The sequence below is a fragment of the Ovis aries genome, chromosome 10 (genome assembly GCF_016772045.2).
Source record: "Ovis aries strain OAR_USU_Benz2616 breed Rambouillet chromosome 10, ARS-UI_Ramb_v3.0, whole genome shotgun sequence".
NCBI lineage: Eukaryota > Metazoa > Chordata > Mammalia > Artiodactyla > Bovidae > Ovis > Ovis aries.
In genome coordinates, this window is record NC_056063.1 from 3,047,645 (window position 1) to 3,065,106 (window position 17,462).

Here is a 17,462-nt window from a genome sequence, read left to right on the forward strand (position 1 = left end):
CTAAGAAATTTTGACAATTTGATTTTTAATTTCCTGTTAGTTTTCCCTTCTTTTTATTTTCAGAAGGAAATTAATCTCATTATTATTCAAACTAATGCCTGTCTTAGGTGTAGAAATAAATTATTTGCCCAATGCATATTTGTTGAGCACCTACTTTGCTCCAGCCATCCTAGGCACCAGTGTTACAGCAGTGTTTAGAACAATGTCCTTGCTGTCAGCAGAGCTTATGTTCTAGTGAAGACATAGACAGCAGACAAGTAAGCAAGTATATGATGTGTCCAGTGGTCATAGGTTCTGTGAAGGGAAAGACGAGGTTAAGACAGAGTGATGAAAAGGTAGAGTGCTGTTTTAGATGGATGATCAGAGATGGCCTCTCTCAATAGCACTTGAGCAGAGACCTGAATGAAATGCAGGACCAACCTTGCTAATAACTGAGTGGTGGGCGTTTCAGGCACAAAGGAAGCAGGACGTAACCATTAATACTAATGAAATAGTTGCCTATTTGTATTTTTTAGCTTATTCTTAACCTCTTTGTGTTTATTTTAAATCTACCTTACTCTTGAATATTTTTTAGTTTAGTCTGTCAAAAAGGACTTGTTTGTTGAGAATACTTATTTCAGTGTTTCATACTGTGCACAATCCTTGCTTATCACAGTAATAAGTTTAATGTTTCTTTCTTCCTTACTGTAGGAAATCAGAAGTTGCAGTTGACAGAAGGGTCACGTTCACACTACAGTATCAACTGCAGCTCAACAAGGACTGCAGTCGCCAAGGAGCTTAATTATAATCTAGACACTCACACTTCTACACGGAGGACCAAGGCAGTTGAGAAGAAGGAGGCCTGTGATGCAGAAAGCAACAGAGAAAAGGAAATGGGATTTCTTGGCTCTGTTTCTAAAAATGAACCCATTCCTGAAGTTGAAGCCCTGCTGGCAAGATTACGAGCTTTATAAATTAAACTGGTAAAAAAATGATTAAGCCAAATATAAAGGCATGCTCTAAGCTATAACACTTGAAAAAATTGCATTTTATATCAATGACTTTATATAGTTTTAAATTAGGATATATATTAGAAAAATAAAGTTAAATACTTGATTGCAGTGCTTTTCCTATGTACTTGAGGTTTTGGCATATTCAGGATTGTAATGGGCTTTAAATGCTTTTCTTGTCTCCTGGTGTTCGTGTGTTCTATATTTGGTGGTTGAATTATACATAATGCTTCAGAGAGCAGGTAGGTGGCCAGGTGTTCAACAGTGTGTCCTTAAGAAAATACCATCTTTTCAAGTCACTGTGATTTTTACTTTACTATTTTCAACATTAGTGAACATCAAATCATCAGCCTCCAGTCTTGCTACATATCCATGTATATTCCGTGTATGTTATTTATAAAGGGCCAGGTTTCTCCTTAATTGGGATCTGTATGCTATCAGCATAGCACGGAAAACACAAGACTGGATCTAATAAAGCTGTGAGGAGATGATTGGTAAGCTCATTATGATCATTGTTGAATTCATGTTAATTAGACCCTGTTGGAGACTGTATGGCAACTGAACACATTTCCAAAACTGAGGTAATAGGAATATATGTCCTCTCTTTGCAGAACGCACATACCTTTATGTAAATGGATGCAATGTTACAGTGCTGCCGAAACTCTTAGGGGAGAGAGCATTTTTCCCCCCTGATAATGATGATTCTGGGATCGAATTGCCATCTTGAAACTTTCTACATTAAGAATTTGTAATTTCTGTGAACAAACTTGAATTGCAGTTCCTTTGATCTGACAATCAATAACTTTAACAAAAATCTGAAGTATTTCAAGGAAAGTCTTCCTGTGTAAAGGCTGAGATTTTATCCCATTAGAGGCATCATTAATTCTATTAATTCTATATCAAAGAAAATAAACTTTGTTATTTGCACTAAATAAAAAATGTTGCACCTTTTTGTTTTGTAATTTAGCATATTCTGTGGATTAGGGGAAAGAGACTATGCTCTATGGTCTATCTAAGCATCTCTTTTGCTTTATGACATGCAGTAAGCAAGTGACTGCTCTTTTACCTTCAGTTAAAAAGCAGTTATATGCAACTAGTCTGGCAAGGTCCACTGCTTTTTATTTCCTTGTTTAAGTTGCCACCTCCTTTCAGCTCCAAGTTAATAAAGTTAATTAATTAGAACAATGAACCAGGCCCTGTTTATAGACACTGGGGAACAGAGTGTGATCCATAGTCAAGGTGGGAATAAATTGTTCTCATCTGTGTTGCTGAAATGTGCATTTTACCCTCCAGTTGCAATTCCTATTTTCCTGAGAGCACATCTTAAAAATCAGGAAAGGTGAAGGATATCTACTCATTCAAGCAGACAGGAGCCCTTCACAGCAAGGAAGGAAGCTAAATGAAGGAATCCTGACTATCCGGTCTTCACATGATTTTGCAAAGGCTTGAGATTTTCAGAAACAAAACTAAAATTCAACCTAAAAGTTTGGACACACCAGATGGCAGGTAAGTGTCAATTTAGGACTGGGGAGCAGACACAGGGGAGAGGCCGCCTGGCCAGTAAAGGAGAGTGAATTTTGACAGTCTCCCAGGGGTGGAGGAAGGCAGAGAAGCCCCGAAACTGAGCAGTCTGCCCCAGGGCATCTGTGTGCAGAGGCTGAAGGACATGCTCAGGCCTGGACAGGAGGCTGCAGCTATGAGGGGAAGCACAGGACAGTCAACAGAGGTAAGAAGCAACCAAGAAACACTGGTTTCTGATGCAAGTGTTTCTTCCAACAATAAGCCAAGAGGTATAATTAGGATTTTTAAAGTCATAAGATTCCTTTAGTCAACTGTGGATGAAAACTATAGCGAGGCAGACCTTGAGATACAGTTGTGTTTCTGAGCAAGGAGACTTTGCTTATTTGAATTAGTGGATAAAAAGTCAGAACCTTGACAAAGATGCTCCACCCAAGCTAGTGACACACCCCAAAATAGATTCCCTTCCCCTCTCTCTCAAGTCAAAGGAGAGAATTTGGCAAGAACATAGACAACTAAGTGATCATCAGGGGGTCCAAAAGCAAAGACCTGCTTGTGGGAAGCCACAAGTTTCCCAATAAATTATTTTAAATAATTTAAAAATAAGAAAAACAATCTAATCATATACATATATATATCCTTTTCTTAACATGTATTTGAATAGTTAAAATATGCCAAACATCTAATGTTTATGTTAGGAAGTAAACATTTCAGTAATTTATCTGAAAAAATTCTGCTAAAGCAAAAAAATGCAATTATTTATACTAAGTAAATCTAAAACCCTTAGTTGTTACAATAGTGATTATTGAAAAATGAGAGTTATTAATGATTTGAAAATGTTAGTTTAGCCACAAATGATTATTTCTTAGGTGATTCATTCTCATTTTAAAATATCATGCTTAGCCACTTCAGTTGAGCCCACCAGGCTCCTCTGTCAATGGGATTCTCCAGGCAAGAACACTGGAGAGAGTTGCCATTTCTTTCTCCAGGGGATCTTCCCCACCCAGGGATCAAACCCGAGTCTTCTGCATCTCCTGCATTGCAGGCGGATTCTTTACTACTGCGCCACCAGGGAAGCCCGTAAAATATAACTCTGTAGATCTGAGTTTACTAGTTAGAAACTAAATCTATAATGTACAAATCTTTCATCTTATTAAACTCTCCTTTATAGGTCAGCATCAGTGGATTTTGGTGGTAAGTTTTGTGGCAACCTTTTGTACAGAGTGTAACTTTTGGAAGGTTGTAGGTCTTAATATATAAACGGCTAATGTGAATGAAAATTTCTAAAACTGGCATTCATTGTCTTTTTCTTCATGTTAATTATTAAAAATTTTGAGATCCAGGAATTGTAGCTATCCGTGACCCACTCTTTATTTTTGTCTGGTGAATTGGTCAGTGGTAGCGGTTACACACACTTGCCAGGCATGACTATTCTTAAAATAGGTTCTAGGGCCAAACTGTTCAATCATTATGCTCAAGAGCTACTGTTTAGCAAAACACGTGGAGCTGCCAAAGAGTCACAGTGACTGGATGACATTTCAGAATTAAATCCAAATCTCCCCATAAAAAGAAAATAATGGAACCTTAAACCATAAAACTTCATTATTCCTAAGTAGGCCATTGCCTTTTAAAGTGGATGTAAGGGAAGAGGTTACAGCTAAGGTGGGAATGGAGTTTGAGGTAGAATGAAAGTGAGCCATGCCCCTAATTAGAGTTTGACTGTGAGGGTCTCTTTGCCTGCTACTCACCTTGTTAGATTTTGAGCGTCACATTTGGCTTCATACTCTCCTTTCAGCATCTCCATGATGACAGGAGCTTAAAAGGAATCTTAATTTATTTCAGGAAACCATAAAATGATATTTTTTTCCCCTTTACTGTCCATTTTGAAATTCTAGCCATTGTATAAAAATGCTTTGAAAATTCCAGAAATTGTCTTCCTCCAGTGAATATCATTAACATAAATCCAGGTTCCTACAGATCTATGTTGTTATACATGTTATGCTATTTGATATCTAAATTTTTTTAAGGGATTCTGATGATGAAATTGGAAGTCAGATTATTAGATTATCACTTCAGGACTGCCTAATCATTTTCCTTTACAACAGCCTTGTAATATATTATGTGTTATTTAAGTTTCAAAGTGAAAGTGTTAGTCGCTCACTCGTATCCGACTCTTTTTGACCCCATGACAATAGCTCGCCAGGCTCCTCTATCGGTTCAGTTCAGTTCACTTGCTAAGTCATGTCCAACTCTTTGCAGTCCCATGGACTGCAGCACACCAGGCCTCCCTGTCCATCACCAACTCCTTGAGTTTACTCACACTCATGTCTGTTGAGTCGGTGATGCCATCCAGCCATCTCATCCTCTGTCGTCCCCTTCTCCTACTCTCAATCCTTCCCAGCATCAGGATCATTTCCATTGAGTCAGCTCTTCACATCAGGTAGCCAAAGTATTGGAGTTTCAACTTCAGCATCAGTCCTTCCAATGAACATTCAGGACTGATTTCCTTTAGGATGAACTGGCTTGATCTCCTTGCAGTCCAAGGGACTCTCAAGAGTCTTCTCCAACACCACAGCTCAAAAGCATCAATTCTTCAGCACTCAGCTTTCCTTATAGTCCAACTCTCACATCCACACACGACTACTGGAAAAAACATAGCTTTGACTAGATGGACCTTTGTTGGCAAAGTAATGCCTTTCTTTTGAATATGCTGTCAAGGTTGGTCATAACTTTTCTTCCAAGGAGCAAGCGTCTTCTAATTTCATGGCTATAATCACCATCTGCAGTGATCTTGGAGCCCAAAGAAAATAAAGTCAGCCACTGTTTCTACTCTTTCTCCATCTATTTGCCATGAAGTGATGGGACCAGATGGGTCTGACAGAATGTGGTCCACTGTAGAAGGGAATGGCAAACCACTTCAGTATTCTTGCCTTGAGAACCCCATGAACAGTATGAAAAGGCAAAATGGTAGGACACTGAAAGATGAACTCTCCAGGTCGGTAGGTGCCCCGTATGCTACTGGTGATCCGTGGAAAAATAACTCCAGAAAGAATGAAGGGATGCAGCCAAAGCAAAAACAACACCCAGCTGTGGATGGGACTGGTGAGAGAAGCAAGGTTCGATGCTGTAAAGAGCAATATTGCATAGGAACCTGGAACGTTAGGTCCATGAATCAAGGCAAATTGGAAGTGGTCAAACAAGAGATGGCAAGAGTGAATGTCGACATTCTAGAAATCAGTGAACTAAAGTGGACTGGAATGGGCGAATTTAACTCAGATGACCATCATATCTACTACTGTGGGCAGGAATCCCTTAGAAGAAATGGAGGAGCCATCATAGTCAACAAAAGAGTCTGAAATGCAGTACTTGGATGCAATCTCAAAAATGACAGAATGATCTCTGTTCGTTTCCAAGGCAAACCATTCAATATCACGGTAATCCAAGCCTATGCCCCAACCAGTAACACTGAAAAAGCTGAAGTCAAACATTTCTATGAAAACCTACAAGACCTTCTAGAACTAACACCCAAAGAAGATGTCCTTTTCATTATAGCGGACTGGAATGCAAAAGTAGGAAATCAAGAAACGCCTGGAATAACAGGCAAATTTGGCCTTGGAATGCAGAATGAAGCAGGGCAAAGGCTAATAGAGTTCTTCCAAGAGAACATACTGGTCATAGCAAATATCCTGTTCCAACAACACAAGGGAAGACTCTACACATGGACATCACCAGATGGTCAACACCGAAATCAGATTGATTATATTCTCTTCAGCCAAAGATGGAGAAGCTCTGTACAGTCAGCAAAAACAAGACCGGGAGCTGACTGTGGCTCAGATCATGAACTCCTTATTGCCAAATTCAGACTGAAATTAAATAAAGTGGAGAAAACCAATAGACCATTCAGGTATGACCTGAATCAAATCCCTTATGATTATACAGTGGAAGTGAGAAATAGATTTAAGGAACTAGATCTGATAGACAGAGTACCTGAGGAACTATGAACGGAGGTTTGTGACATTGTACAGAAGACAGGAATCAAGACCATCCCCAAGAAAAAAAAATGCAAAAAAAGCAAAATCGCTGTCTAAGGAGACCTTACAAATAGCTGCGAAAAGAAGGGAAGCAAAAAGGAAAGTTATACCTATTTGAATGCAAAGTTCCAAAGAATAGCAAGAAAAGATAAGAAAGCCTTCCTCGGTGATCAGTGCAAAGAAATAGCGGAAAACAATACAATGGGAAAGATTAGAGACCTCTTCAAGAAAATTAGAGGTACCAAGGGACCATTTCATGCACAGATTGGCTCTATAAAGGACAAAAATGGTAGGGACCTAACAGAAGCAGAAGATATTAAGAAGAGGTGGCAAGAATACACTGAAGAACTGTACCAAAAAAAGGTCTTCACGACCCAGATAATCATGATGGTGTGATCACTCAGCTAGAGCCAGACATCCTGGAATGTGAAGTCAAGTGGGCCTTAGGAAGCATCACTATGAACAAAGCTAGTGGAGGTGATGGAATTCCAGTTGAGCTATTTCAAATCCTGGAAGATGATGCTCAGAAAGTGCTGCACTCAAAAGGCCAGCAAATTTGGAAAACTCAGCAGTGGCCACAGAACTGGAAAAGGTCAGTTTTCATTCCAATCCCAAAGAAAGGCAATGCCAAAGAATGCTCAAACTACCACACAATTGCACTCATCTCACACACTAGTAAAGTAATGTTCAAAATTCTCCAAGCCAGGCTTCAGCAATACATGAACTGTGAACTTCAAGATGTTCAAGCTGGTTTTAGAAAAGGCAGAGGAACAAGAGATCAAATTGCCAACATCTACTGGATCACCGAACAAGCATCAAGGCTGTATGTTGTCACCCTGCTTATTTAACTTATATGCAGAGGACATCATGAGAAATGCTGGGCTAGAGGAAGCGCAAGCTGGAATCAAGATTGCCGAGAGAAATGTCAATAACCTCAAATATGCAGATGACACCATCCTTATGGCAGAAAGCAAAGAAAAACCAAAGAGCCTCTTGATGAAAGTGAAAGAAGAGAGTGAAAAAGTTGGCTTAAAGCTCAACATTCAGAAAACTAAGATCATGGCTCTCATCCCATCACTTCATGGCAAATAGATGGGGAAATAGTGGAAACAGTGGCTGACTTTATTTTGGGGGGCTCCAAAATACTGCAGATGGTGATTGCAGCCATGAAATTAAAAGATGCTTGCTCCTTGGAAGGAAAGTTAGGACCAACCTAGATAGCATATTGAAAAGCAGAGAGATTACTTTGTCAACAAAGGTCCATTTAGTAAAGGCTATGGTTTTTCCAGTGGTCATGTATGGATGTGAAGAGTTGGACTATAAAGAAAGCTGAGCGCCGAAGAATTGACTCTCTTGAGTTGTTGGAGAAGACTCTTGAGAGTCCCTTGGACTGCAAGGAGATCCAACCAGTCCATCCTAAAGGAGATCAGTCCTGGGAGTTCATTGGTAGGACTGATGTTGAAACTACAACTCCAATACTCTGGCCACCTGATGCAAAGAGCTGATTCATTGGAAAAGACCCTGATGCTGGGAGGGATTGAGGGCAGGAGGAGAAGGGGACAACAGAGGATGAGATGGTTGGATGGCATCACTGACTCAATGGACAAGGGTTTGGGTGGACTCTGGAAGTTGGTATGGACAAGAATGCCTGGTGTGCTGCCTTTCAAAGGGTCACAAAGAGTCGAACACGACTGAGCAAATGAACTGAAGTGAACTGATGGGACCAGATGCCATGATCTTAGTTTCCTGTCCATAGGGATTCTCTAATCAAGAATGCTGGAGTTGGTTGCCATTCCCTCTCTGGAGAATCTTCCTAGGGATTGAACCCATGTCTCCTACATTGCAGGCAGGTTCTTTACCATCTAAACCACTGGGGAAGCCTCATTATGTAAGTCTATTATGTACTTAGTTTTTTTTTTAATTATATATAAAGTTTGAGACTTTTCATTTTCTCTTGGTATTTTTTATTCCATGTTATGTTTGGATTAAAAACCTATTTATAAAAATTTCTTTTCCCTTGTTTTCTAACTATGTGTTACTAAAAATTTATTTTAAAGTACATCTCCAATGACAATCTAATCTTAATATTTTATATATAATTTGGGTGTGATTGGTGGTCAAATATAAAGAAGCTATAACAAAATAAACAGATTGAATCAAGCATCATGGTGAATTACTTCTTGAGAAGGGGACCAAGTTCTCAGGTGAGTGTGTCCAGTTAATTTTCCCTGAAGTGTCTGTTTTCAGGAGCATGGCTGATCCTGATAGAACAGGTCTATCTTTATGTAAAAAAAAAAAAAAAAAAAAAGTATATTAACCAGAAATGTTTAGTAGCACACATATTTAACTTAATATATTTAATAATACATATAAAGGCAAGTTATAGATGGTGTAGATATATTAATATGGAAATTATTATTTACATGCTTTGTCATAATTTCAAAGTTTGGTATGTGTAAAGCATTCTCTGTTAAAATATATCAAAATCTGGCAACAAAATTTAGAAATCATAATTAAAGTACCTGACTTCTGAGGGAAGCTCAATTTTAAAATGAGGCATTTCTTCCCCTTCCCTTCTGTCAGGCACAAATATTTGACCTTTTCCATACAAAACCAAGCAGGTGCCTAATAAAAGCAAACAGGTGCCTCTCCAGCCTGAAAATAACGGCGTTTTTGGAGGGCCGCATCCTGACTCCCTTCCTTTGCTTCATGACCTAACAAGGGCCATCCTGATGCCTGCAAGAGCGCTGACTGACGTCCCACGCCTGCGGCCTAGTCTGAGCGTGCGAGTCCAATCTGACTGACGATAAATAAAATCTTGTCGTACTCTTATAGGATGTTTGGCAAGGACAAGAATTAAGGCGCTTTTATAAGTCCCCAAGGAATCTGGTGATATTTCTAACGTGATCTCACACATCATTCTGTCCCGCCTGACCTTCCTTGTATCACCCTCCTGAATTATAGCTTGTATCCATTACCCTCCCCTCCTTCCACAGCCTCTCCTCCAGATAAAGGAGTGCTGACCTGAAGAAAACAAATCTGGGTTTTTTTCAAGTTTATAAGAAAGTCAGTTAAAGTGTCCTGGAACTCGCTCCATATGTTTTCTGCCGAACATTTACTGCCTCCATTAGATTAAGTGTATGTCTCACATTATGAAATTCATCCTGAAGATCTCTTAGAGGTTAAAGGACCTCACAGAGAGGGTCCAGCTTCATACCTTAATCATTTCTGGGGTCTCAGGATGTTATAAGAAACATTATGGATTCACCCAGTTCTCCGATCTTCCACCCACTTCAATGATTAGTTCCTTTATCCTGACAGTCACTCGGGAGAGGTGCCTTTCAGGTACTTTCTCATGATTCCACTTAGAAAGGGGTTTTTTTGATATGTTCTAATGGCTTTCCTCACACTCTCCAGAGAAGCTTAACAACTTCTGTCTGATGTGCCGGAGAGCACACTTAAGTAAGAAGAGGCACACTTCAAGGACACTGTTAAGCATAAGGATGTTAGTGGCTCATGGGAACAGCATCCAAGCCTATAGAGACCACAGACCCAATTCGGGAGGGCAACTGTAGTTAGGATGAGTGTTCCCTGGGCCTGCCCCAGGTAGAGCATGGGGAAGGTAATGTTTGATGCTAAGTGCTCCTGATAAGTGGAGCTTCTCCATCCTTATGGCTTCTCCTCCTCTATACTTGAACCTCCTTTGAGTTCTTTATTTGGATGATAACAGTATTTGCTCCTTAGAAGGAAAGCTATGCCCAACCAAATCAGCGAATTAAAAAGGAGAGACATCACTTTGCCAACAAAGGTCCGTCTAGTCAAGGCTATGGTTTTTCCAGTAGTTATGTATGGGTGTGAGAGCTGGACCATAAAGAAAGCTAAGCACTGAAGAACTGATGCTTTTGAACTGTGGTGTTGGAGAACACTTTTGAGAGTCCCTTGGACTGCAAGGAGATCCAACCAGTCCATTCTAAAGATCAGTCCTGAGTTTTCATTGGAAGGACTGATGCTAAAGCTGAAGCTCCAATACTTTGGCCACCTCATGCAAAAAGTTGACTCATTGGAAAAGACCCTGATGCTGGGAAAGATTGAGGGCAAGAGAAGGGGATGACAGAGGATGAGATGGTCGGATGGCATCACTGACTCAATGGACATGAATTTGAGCAAGCTCCAGGGGATAGTGAAGGACAGGTAGGCCTGGTGTGCTGCATTTTGTGGGGTCACAGAGTGGTGGATATGACTTAGCGACTGAACAACAAAGAACAACAGCAGTGTTACTGCTGAGGGCACGTGCATTTTACATATGACCTGTAGGAGTTGAAGACCTACTAAAGGAGAACTGAGAAGAGACACAGTAAGGGAGTCTACACCCACACGCTGAACGAACCCTGCGTCCCATCCTACCCTTAATTCTTTCTGTCGGACGCTGCTGCCATCTTGTCTTCAGGGAGCCAGTTCCCCTTCACTGCTGAGGTCAAAGCATGGACAGAAGTCCCTTTCCTCCATCCTCCTGCAGAGCTGAGAAAAGATGGGATTTTGAAAACATTTAACAAAGCTCTGAGTAGAAAAGCAGAGGGACAGAGGTAGAAGGAAGTATCAGGACGTCCGAGCTAGTGAGTTACCCTCCACAGCAAGCAGTCCCCTCTTATTCTGAGACGAAGCTGGGGCCTGCAGTGCTCTGGTAGGAGGGGTCTAGTGACCCATTCCAGAGGCACCACCCGCCCTGTGGCAGCTTCGGTTGTCCTCCAGAATGGCAGCCGCTGATTCAGTTCCAGGGTCCTGGCCCACACACTCATCAAGGTTGTCTGGGCACTATATATGGGGGGGTGTTGTTCGCTCGGTCATGTGTGACTGTTTGCAACCCTGTGAACTATAGCCTGCCAGGCTTCTTTGCCCATGGAATTCCCAAGGCAAGAACACTGGTGTGGATTGCCATTTCCTTCTCCAGATCTTCCCAACACAGGGATCAAATCCGTCTCCTGTGTTGCAGGCAGAATCTTTACTGCCTGAGCCCCTAGGGAAGCCCGTGGGTATTTTAGCCTTGCCTAAAGCTCAGAAACAAGACGCCAGGCCTTCCTTGAACTGTACGGTGTTGACACTGTGCAGACCCCGGGTTTGACGTCTGTTGATCTGTGTGTGGGGCGGTGCACTGACTGCAGGATGTGGGTGGGTCAGAAGCGTGCACACGTGTGGGTGTTAGGAGGAGGGCCAAACAGGCCACCAGGGTCAGAGGAGGTTTGCTGAGGGTGCAAGCGGGGCGTTCTCCATGCCGAGGGCTGGAAACAGTGCAGACGCAGGAGCAGTGCGCCTGTGTTCAGAGCACAGGAGGACTCAGGACAGGCTAGCAGCCTGCCGGTCTCTCCACGACTAGTGTGAAAAAGATAGCAAACTTACCCTGTGTGTCTCCAGAGGACAGCGCTGGTGCCAACAGCCTAGCTGGAAAAGTATTTCAACCACAGAGCTCCCCAGAGATGAGAGGCTGCCCGCCACAGTTAGGAAGTCATCGAGCCTTAGAATTCAGGCACGTCATTGTGAGGGACTTTGAGTCATCTTCAAACCTCTGTTCCGCACCTGAGGTGAATGGACTTGCCCGCCCCCAGCCCCCAGCCCGGGAGCCCGTCCCCTGATCTGTGAGCTCCTGCCCTCCTCACACAGCCGCCCTCACCAAGCCACCAGAGCGAGCGAAGGCTGGCCTCTGACCCGGAGAGTGGAGGAAGCTGTGACTCAGGTAGAGGGTGGGCATGTACAAGCCCTGCAGGACGTCATCGCTCTCAGAATCTGGGTTCAGTAATTGTATGGAGTCATAAGTGGGCCCCCAGCCTGGGGCTTATCACCTCCGCGCCGTCACATACTCTGCTTATCTCTTTGAGGAACATAGTAATTGTCTTGGTTTATTCATGTACTTGAACCAAGTCTTGCAGCTGAAATAAATCAGCCCACGCCTAGAAAGAGTCAGACACGACTGAGCCACTGAACTGAACCCTGGAAAGAAGCAGTCTGGAAAGGCAGAGAGTTTCGTGGGAAAGAGCTTCTGAGGACCTGGGCCATGAGACAGCCTTGGTCTGAGCCACACAGCAGCTCACCCCCGGCACGTGGAAAACACTGATTGTGGGCTCCACATTGTCCAGGGGTGTCATGTGTCTTACCTCACTTATGTGTGTAACAGCCTCACGAAGAAGAGTTCTCAGAGCTCGTTTTACCAGTGAACAAGTAGAGAAGTTAAGGAATTTATCCATGGTCACCAGTCAATACAGACTGAATTCAGAATTACAATCTAAGCATTCCAGAACTTCAGACCCTGCAGTCTTAAGCTATCCTGTCTCCCTTTGCGATTGTAAAATATCTTCCAGAAAAACACCAGAGCTAAGACTCAAACACCCTGCCTGCTCTGTGTTTTGCAGTTAGTTGCCATTAGAGATGACTCACCACTCAGCTTCATTATTTTGTTTGGAAATGCTACGATTTCCCAGGATCTGCTATACTTATATACCAAAGATGAAAAGAGATAATTTTATAAAATATTTTCTCATTTGAATTCCTGTCATCAGTGCTTCTCTTTGAGTACAGTATTGTCAAATAATCACACACATAAATATAAGGCAACTAAGTTTAAACATGAATATCTGTTGCCATTGCTGGTCAAAATGGCAGGAACGTCGGGTCCTCTGAGGTTGATCAACTTTGCAGACACTGCTCCCACAAGGAATGCTTCTGCACAGATAAACAGCTTGTCAAGCCCTCTGTGTTTTGAAGACTTGTGAGATTTCTGTTAGTATGGTACGTACAAAAAATGAGTTCTTCCCAAACCGTTAGCCTCTCAGCAAAATAACAATGTACATCATTTTTGTTTTTCCCTTGGCTTCCTTTTTTCTTTCTGAAGATGGGGGGAAATGGAAGTACAATACATAAGTCATAATTTTGACAAGACATTTTTTTGCCAAAATAATCACTTTGCTTAAAATAGGCCTTTTAATAACATCTAGAGAATTGAGTACATTTGAGTTTGAGGTTGTTTTAAAAATAAATGCATAATGTGTAGTTTTTAGAAGGTGGGCCACTCATCAAGATATTTCTCGTATCTTTGATTAGTACTGAGCAGTGCACTTTGGAATAACATATTTTGAGAGATGTCTGAATTCCATTATTTGAATGAGCAGCAATTTATGTTCCACTCATATGGAAGATAAGAGATTTATTGTAGATGAACTGAACCATTATTGTCTTCCCTATATATGCTTTTTCTATTCTGTATCTAGCAATACTAACAAATAAATAATTGAATTTTAAAAGACAATTTAAATGAAAATCAAATTTGCCTGTTATTACTAAAACATATAAGGTTTCTATTTGTCTATCTTTTTTGTCCTTAAATGTAATTCTTCTGAAATTAAAAGTTACTGACATCATTCTTACACACAAATCTCATGGCTTACATATCCATTATCTGACTTGCTTATATTTTTTTGTCTTTTTTTTTTTTTACTTGCTTATAGAAAACAAGCTCTATACTTTGTTAACTACCATATCTTCAGTGTCCTGCATGATACCATAAAGCTCATTAAAATTTACTTCTACTGTGTTGAAAATAATAAATGATTTATATGTTTATAAAATATCAATTAGATGCAAGGGCCCATCATAAGCTATTCAGATATGAATCCTTCTGGAAGCCCACTCAGTCAATAATGCCCGGTACTCTGCTGAGAACTGGGGACATAAGGAGGAGAAACCCTGCCATTAAGAGGTGTATAATTCACCAAGGAAGACAAACAGGATAGATGTGCTTGGGCTAAAAAACAGGCTTTAGGAAAATATGATGGGAGTCTAACTGGGCTAATGGGGGGCAGGTTGGGGAAGCTCTCCTGGGTGGTGACTTCAAGTGGAGAGGATGGTAAACCTCTCCAGAGAGAGAGAGAGCTCCAGATAGAAGGAACAACATCCACAGAGGTTTTGCAGATGCAAACTGCAAGAAATTTTCATTTAGGGGCACAAAATAGGTATGAGGTTGAGTGGAAGCTAATCAAGCCAGCATCCTGCTTCCTCTGTAACACACAGACATATGTTTTTCTTGAACCATTGGAATTTTTTTTAACTTGACAGGAGGTTGAATAAATTTCATTGAGCCACCTCCACAAGGAAAACAACTATTACTCATGGTATCAAACATCCTTAAGTTTTGTTTCATCTTTATAAAAGCAAAATGTAACCAAATTAGGAAGCTTCAAATTTTTTATTAATTTTACATGCATCGAGATTTATATTTAAGGCATTCGAAGGTGAACATCTGTTACTATATTAATTCTGGTAAAAAGTTAGTCTGCACCAAATTATCTCGGTATTTAAGGCAAGCATATCACCTTCCTACTGATACATTTTCAGTATATGCTTTCATGTGTTTATTTTAGAAAACAGCCATAGGGTTTAAGATTCAGTATGTCTCTAACTTTTAACACTACTGGTACATGCCATTAGATCACCCACACCACTGTAGGACATACATTCTTTAGAAATGATAGGGAGGAAAAAATAAAGAGTATGTAGAAATAAGCGTTTTGCTTGATTTTTCAGAGAACAGTATTTTTTTTCCTCCATAGATGCGTACTTTTCTAACAAATGCTAACAGTGATATTTTCTCTAAGACCCATGCAGGCAAGGTTGTATGCACTAGTGAAGTGAAATCGCTCAGTCGTGTCCGACTCTGCGACCCCATGGACTGTAACCTACCAGGCTCCTCTGTCCATGGGATTTTCCAGGCAATAGTACTGGAGTGGATTGCCATTTCCTTTTCCAGCGGATTTTCCCTACCCAGGGTTCGAACCTGGGTCGCCTACATTGTAGACAGACACTTCACTGTCTGAGCCACTAGGGAAGTCCTAAAAAGTGAAAGTGAAGTCCCTCAGTCATGAAAGTGAATTCGCTCAGTTGTGTCCAACTCTTTGCAACCACGTGGACTATAGCCTACTAGGCTCCTGTCTCCATGGGATTCTCCAGGCAAGAATACTGGAATGGGTTGCCATTTCCTTCTCCAGGGGAGAAGGAATCTCTCAACCCAGGGATTGAACCTGGGTCTCCCACATTGCAGGCAGACGCTTTAACCTCTGAGCCACCAGTGAAACCCAAAGCCAAAGATGTTGAAGAAGAGCAACAAATAGGTCAATTTGTCTGATTCACCAAGTCATAGCATAAAGCAAGATAAGTGAAAGTGAAAGTCACTCAGTGCTGTCTGACTCTGTGACCCCATGGACTATACTGTCCATGGAATTCTCCAGGCCAGAATACTGGAGTGGGTAGCCTTTCCCTGCTTTCTTCAGTTTCAGTCTGAATTTGGTAATAAGGAGTTCGTGCTCTGAGCCACAGTCAGCTCCTGGTCTTGTTTTTGTTGACTGTATAGAGCTTCTCTATCTTTTGCTGCAAAGAATATAATCAATCTGATTTCGGTGTTGACCATCTGGTGATGTCCATGTGTAGAGTCTTCTCTTGTGTTGTTGGAAGAGGGTGTTTGCTATGACCAGTGCATTTTCTTGGCAAAACTCTATTAGTCTTTGCCCTGCTTCATTCCACATTCCAAGGCCAAATTTGCCTGTTACTCCAGGTGTTTCTTGACTTCGTGCTTTTGCATTCCAGTCCCCTATAATGAAAATGTCATCTTTTTGGGGTGTTAGTTCTAAAAGGTCTTTTAGGTCTTCATAGAACCGTTCAACTTCAGTTTCTTCAGCGTTACTGGTTGGGGCATAGACTTGGATTGCTGTGATATTGAATGGTTTGCCTTGGAAACGAACAGAGATCATTCTGTCATTTTTGAGATTGCATCCAAGTACTGCATTTCAGACTCTTTTGTTGACCATGATGACTACTCCATTTCTTCTGAAAGATTCCTGCCCACAGTAATAGACATAATGTTCATCTAAGTTAAATTCACCCACTCCAGTCCATTTTAGTTCGCTGATTCCTAGAATGTCAATGTTCACTCTTGCCATCTCTTGTTTGACCACTTCCAATTTGCCTTGATTCATGGATCTGACATTCCAGGGTCCTATACAATATTGCTCTTTACAGCATCGGACATTGCTTCTCTCACCAGTCACATCCACAACTGGGTATTGTTTTTGCTTTGGCTCCATCCCTTCATTCTTTCTGGAGTTATTTCTCCACTGACCTCCAGTAGCATATTGGGCACCTGCTGACCTGGGGAGTACTTCTTTCAGTGTCCTACCACTTTGCCTTTTCATACTGTTCATGGGATTCTCAAGGCAAGAATACTGAAGTGGTTTGCCATTCCCTTCTCCAGTGGACCACATTCTGTCAGACCTCTCCACCATGACCCGCCCGTCTTGGGTTGCCCCGTGGTCATGGCTTAGTTTCATTGAGTTAGACAAGGCTGTGGTCCTAGTGTGATTAGAATAACTAGTTTTCTGTGAGTATGGTTTCAGTGTGTCTGCCCTCTGATGCTCTCTTGCAACACCTACCATCTTACATGGGTCTCTCTTACCTTAGGCATGGGGTATCTCTTCACAGCTGCTCCAGCAAAGCACAGCCTCTGCTCCTTACCTTGGATGAGGGGTATCTCCTCCTGCTGCACTTCTTGACCTTCAACATGGGATGGCTCCTCTAGGCCCTCCTGCGCCCTCACAGCCACCACTCCTTGGGCGTGGGGTTGCTCCTCCTGGCCGCCGCCCCAGGCCTCAGACACGAGATCATGACTCCTTATTACCAAATTCAGACTGAAATTGAAGAAAGCAGGGAAAACCGCTACACCATTCAGGTATGACCTAAATCAAAACCCTTATGATTATACAGTGGAAGTGAGAAATAGATTTAAGGGTCTAGATCTGATAGATGGAGTGCCTGATGAACTATCGAATGAGGTTTGTGACATTGTACAGGAGACAGGGATCCAGACCATCCCCATGGAAAAGAAATGCAA

The 17,462-nt window shown here is 41.6% G+C and overlaps 1 protein-coding gene across 3 annotated transcripts in view; it reads left to right on the top strand.

The window, feature by feature from the left end:
* Window positions 1–13,849, top strand: part of DIAPH3 (diaphanous related formin 3) — a 571,588-nt gene extending 557,739 nt beyond the window's left edge. For all 3 annotated transcript variants that reach the window (XM_060394025.1, XM_060394029.1, XM_060394026.1), the window contains one exon: window positions 691–13,849. In XM_060394025.1, the coding sequence (XP_060250008.1) occupies window positions 691–953 (263 nt within the window). In that variant the 3' untranslated portion in view covers window positions 954–13,849. The remainder of the gene's footprint in view (window positions 1–690) is intronic.
* Window positions 13,850–17,462: the final 3,613 nt, after the last annotated feature.